This window comes from Wyeomyia smithii, chromosome 3 (assembly GCF_029784165.1).
Source record: "Wyeomyia smithii strain HCP4-BCI-WySm-NY-G18 chromosome 3, ASM2978416v1, whole genome shotgun sequence".
Classification (NCBI taxonomy): Eukaryota; Metazoa; Arthropoda; class Insecta; order Diptera; family Culicidae; genus Wyeomyia; species Wyeomyia smithii.
Genome location: NC_073696.1, coordinates 7977469 through 7982763, shown reverse-complemented (window position 1 = coordinate 7982763; position 5295 = coordinate 7977469). Strand labels below are relative to the sequence as shown.

The window sequence follows — 5295 nt, the reverse complement described above, 5'->3', positions numbered from 1 at the left end:
AGTGACATTTCCAATTCATTATATTGCTCTATCTTGCCTATGATTTAGTTGTTAAGTTTTATCTCTTATCAATTTTGTTGGTTTAATTCACATTTTTAGTTTCAGTGCTGCCCACCATTAGCGCTGCATTCTATGCTTTCTTCTGTTGAAATATTTCTTTTTTGTTGGCTTAGTTCCGGAGGGTAAAATCACGCAACATATATAAATCCGGATTTAAACCAACAAAACCAGCTACCCAACAAAATGAAATATTTCACGATTTTGTTGGGTACGTTTCTTGTTGGGCGAATTCACACAAGTCATATACAAAATCACGAAACAATTTGTATTGCAAAACAAATCACCTGCACAAATTTTCCACAAACATTTTCTAGGTGATTCAGTTTCCTACAAAGGTGAATAAATACACAGAGTGACAGATGGGCCAAGTTAAGAGCCAGTTCACTGAAGAGGAACTGCAGGACTACGAAGATCTGACCTACTTCACCAAGAAGGAAATTCTATAGTAAGTAATTACAGCCACTCCCTGATCCAACATAATTAACATCTTTCTTCCTCTTCCGAAACCTGCACATCAGTGCACACAAGAAATTTAAGAGTCTCGCCCCGGAAAAAGTCGGACACAATAAAAACGCTCGTTTATCAATGAATAAAATTCTGCAGTATCCGGAGCTTCGTGTGAACCCATTCGGTGACCGAATTTGTAAGGTTTTCAGCTCTAACAATGGGGAGATTTCCTTTGAAGACTTCCTGGACATGATGTCGGTGTTTTCGGATGCCGCACCCAAATCAGTGAAAGCTGAACATGCATTCAGGATTTTTGGTATTATTTAAAAGATTTAAAAAAAAACTGTGAATAAATTCAATATATATTTTTCTTGTCAGATTTTGATGGAGATGATATGATCGGGAAAAATGATCTCAAACAAGTGATACAGAGGTTAACGGGATACAACAATGCCCTCGGTGACGGAGATATTGATCAGCTGATAACAGTAATAGTTTATTAGAAAAAAAAATCTTGTTTCTTTTAACTTTATTAAAGAGGCTTTCAGCCACTAGGCTGGTTTACCTCTGAATCTTGTTTTTTTTTATATCTTACTTGCATATTTCAGAACATTCTTGAGGAAGCAGACTTGGATGATGATGGGGCTCTTTCTTTTGCAGAATTTGAGCATATAATTGACAAATCTTCAGATTTTACCAAGTACGTGAGATTTTTTTTCATAGAATATTGATAATAGATAATGTAACTCATATTTCAGCTCCTTTCGTATTAGACTATGAACATCCGTCTCAAGTAAATAGGATATATGACATGTAATCTCTTCCACATCTCATAGCGACGAAATTTACTCGAATATACAAAACTTTTCGTTTAGATCTTTTTATTGCTATCTTTTTTTCTGTTGATTGTGATTTACAAATAAATGCTAGCGGCTTATAATCGACGTGTTTCATTTACGGTTGCAGATAGCCGGGTAATTTCATTCTCATAAAAATCCAAGTGGTAAAAAATGACACTAAGATGAAAATGAATCCCATCGCAATAAGTAAAATTTTATTCAGTTTTGGCTTGCCGGGGCTGTGGGTTTGGTCCATTATAATGAAGCCCAGTCCACCAATCGTGAACAAAAAGCTGCTTGCAAGTCCTTCCATGATATACTGGCCATTGACTCGATAGGGCATGAAAGCGACCTAGTAGAAACCCGTAATTGGTTAATGAGGAATAAAATTTTTATTGTCAGTTCTTACCGGCCGGGAGTGACCGTGTTCATCGGTGGTAGAACCGACACTAGGAGGTTCTACTATCACGTCGTATATGATTCCTAATAAAATAATGATAATTCATTGTAATTCCGTAAGTAAAAAATTCTCTCACCTCCAGTAACAAGAAAATATGACAGCAGAACAAATGAGAACACTGTCATTGCCGAAGGCTGCTGAAACCAGGAAGGCCGTTTTAGTTTTAAGTTCGGCACCTCAAACAATAAAAATGGAACACTATACAGCGATTCGATCATGGTTATAGTCTAATGAAAATTAATCTATGTGTACACCGGCAGCACCACAGAAAATCCAGCAAAACGACACGAAGTTTTTTTTATGCCAGCAGATGACATTAATGACAGCCAAGCGAAAATCAAAAACACCAACATAGTCAGCGCAAGGTCTATATGCATATAGGTATGGCATATTCGTACACTCTAAAAATATGCACGTTAAATCTACCTAAAAAACACGTAAGTGACTGATCTTAAGGTGTTGAACCCACCCCTTTGGCATCACGTCATGTTTCAAGGGCTAACATCTCTACATATGTAAAAACGAGATAGCATATCACCGCTTCTTTTCATACATCTTTATCTCACTTCTGACAGCGGGCACAAATTAATTTGAGCCCAGGACATGAGTTCATTGTCATTCACTGTTACTCGGCATGGGATGCCAAAGGCTCGGTTGAACCCATAAATGGCCGACTTCGAGCCACCACGTGGTCGACTTCGAATTTTCAAATGCTTACCACTCAGTAATAGTTGATACGTCACTTGTGGAAACATATCATCATGTTTGTTATAGCGACGAAAACATACGAAAACGTTTTCGTAGCTAACGCATTAACTATTCGCAAGTCTAGTGGCACTGATAATTCGTAGCCGACCACGTGGTGACCACGTGATGGCTTCTACACACTACCACCTTAAGGAAATCTGCCATTTTACGTGACATTAGTAGCATTTAACAGAACATTCATTGTCAATTCACATACAATCGATCAAACCGTACACCGAGTTAGCATAATCACTAAGACAGCTTTGAAGAATTTGATGGATTTTTTTGTTGACTTTACTACCAATATTATATATACAGGGTGTTAGGGAGCTCACTAGAAATTCTTTAAGGGGTGATAGAAGACCCTATTTGATGAAAAACAATTCTTCTACGTATATGACCAAATTCTAACTACTGCATAGTTATTCACTTTTTTCAGTTTTCGGTTATGTTAGCTAGGATCGAGTCCTGTTGTTTTCGTTGAAAAACTGCGAAAATTTCGTAATCAATAGTGTCTTAAGAACATCGATGTAGAGAGACAAACATGGGTTTTGTTGTTAACTAAATTAAACTTTGTAGTCTACTCTACAAGTTGTTTTTTGACACCAAGCATCTAACTCTTTTAGTTTAGCTGTTGTTTCAAAAGTTGCGCCTTTATTTTACTGTTGTAAGGTTCACATTTTCTGCCCCTATGTTTACGTAGACGCGTCTTTGAATGAATGCGCAGTTTATTGCTTTTAAAGTGTAATAGCAGTTAAACTAAAAAAGTTAGATTCTTGGTGTCAAAGAACAACTTAAAGAGTAGACTTCAATGCTTAATTCAGTTAATGACAAAATTTATGTTAATCACACATTTCAGAGAGAAAATTGCAATTGGGGTTTCAAAAATCATTTGATTTCACATTTGTTCCTTTCTAAGTGCTTTTATTCTATTGAGTTTTATTGAACTTGCTATCATACTTCTTGTGCTAGACCGCTTTATTCGCTCGATTTTGACCCAATTCGCTAATGTCGTTTTCGTTTTCGCGGTGTAGCTACACTCAAACGACACTTTTGACACCGAAAATGTTTTATTCGATTTTTCGTGCTACCCTTTCTCTGTCTCTCCCTACACTTTTTTTGTCACTGATGACACCCGAAAAAAGCAGAGTGTACTGTAGGAAGTTACCAACACATTCACACGTATGTGTCAAAACTGGTTTGTTTTGCTTTTCGTTCCACGTGGTAAAGTGTCAGGTAAATTTTTTCTCAGCACATTTGCGAGATGGACATATGAAATGGAAACGAGACAAAATGACGAATGCGATATTGACCAAAACAAAACGAATTGACAGCTATCCCATTATTACGCATACCAATGCAATGACACTGAAAATGTTTTATTTGAAGCTGCAAAGTATAGCACGGAAAAAGGGTAGCTACACCGCGAAAACGAAAACGACATAAGAGTTTTAGTGAATAACACAATATAAACACTACACACTTAGAAAATATCACCGAGTACGGTGAAATGAATTACCGAGATTTCAACAGCTGAGATTTCGGTAAAAATCTCGGTAACACATCAAAATACCGAGATTCTGTAAAACCAACAATTGACAAGTTGTCAAACTTTAACGAGATTCTCGGTAATATTTTACCGGGACTCGGCAATTTCAACTGTCGAATTATTACGAAAATTTCGGTAAAATTTACTGGAGTACGCATTTTGCGATTTCTCAGATAAATCCAGGAAATGATGCAAACGATTGATTATCCGTATAATTTTATTGATTATTTTGTCGAATGATTCAACTAATTACAGCATTGGTAGAAACAGAGGAGTTGTGTTGCTTCCTGAAAAAAACAACACCCATCACTGCAACTTCCATACTACGAAGCGAGTCGTTAACCTACAATATTGAGTAAGGGAAGAAATAATTGTTTTCTTTTAGTATTATATTTGCAATAAACACAAACAAGATCTGAGAAATAATACTGTATACTTACTCAACATTTTAGGTTAATCTGAATATTACAGATTTCTTCGGAATGATAATTAACCACGAAACCTGTTCCTTTTACATCTAAACCGAAACACGAACAAAACTGATAGTGAAGCTTTCGTTTTTTTGACAGTTTTATTTTTCGGAATCTCGGTAAGAGCTTTTTTGGTTCAACGAGATCTCGGTTAAATGATGTCAAGCTTCCGAGATTCGGTATTTTAGTTTACTGAACTCGGAAATTTGCTGCTTTACGGATTTTTTCGGCAAACAAATTTTCAGTATTCCGGTAAACAAATTTGTTTTCCGATTTCTCAGTAATTTTGTTACAGAATAACGGTAAACGAATATGTTTTCAAGTAGTTCGGTATTTTACTTTACCGAGAAAACATTATGCAGTTAAGTGTGTAGGGAATATGCTTCGACATTATTTGGAATTTCTGTTTTTCAAGGAAAAGTTGGACAATGGTACGAAAACAGCAAACATATCATGATTGGGCAGAGTTACGTCAAACGTGCGTTCCTCAGATGCAACATTTCTATCCTTTTTTTTCGAGTTAATTTTATTGATTCTCAGATTAGATATATTTACACGATTAAAAAACAAATGTTTTGTGTTCAATTGTACTTCCGTTTAGTACATCATTTTTAGCGTGCTAGTTTGAGATAGGGTAGGTGATAGTGAAAAAATGTGTTCTATATTGTATAGGTTTTTGGAGTGTTTGTCAAGGCACCTGTGTGTGTATGTGAGATAGGAAAT

The 5295-nt window shown here is 36.1% G+C and overlaps 2 protein-coding genes across 2 annotated transcripts; one reads left to right on the top strand and one right to left on the bottom strand.

The window, feature by feature from the left end:
- The first annotated feature begins 281 nt into the window (after positions 1-281).
- On the top strand, positions 282-1447 carry LOC129729421 (calcium and integrin-binding protein 1-like). Its single transcript, XM_055687981.1, has 5 exons — positions 282-505; positions 579-823; positions 886-995; positions 1116-1207; positions 1266-1447. The coding sequence occupies exons 1-5, from the start codon at positions 420-422 to the stop codon at positions 1285-1287; spliced, it is 555 nt and encodes a 184-aa protein (XP_055543956.1). The 5' UTR covers positions 282-419; the 3' UTR covers positions 1288-1447.
- LOC129729424 (putative oligosaccharyltransferase complex subunit CG9662) lies at positions 1372-2154 on the bottom strand. The gene is made up of 3 exons (XM_055687984.1): positions 1883-2154; positions 1756-1829; positions 1372-1698 (listed from the first exon to the last, which is right to left on the bottom strand). The coding sequence occupies exons 1-3, from the start codon at positions 2022-2024 to the stop codon at positions 1462-1464; spliced, it is 453 nt and encodes a 150-aa protein (XP_055543959.1). The 5' UTR covers positions 2025-2154; the 3' UTR covers positions 1372-1461.
- Positions 2155-5295: the final 3141 nt, after the last annotated feature.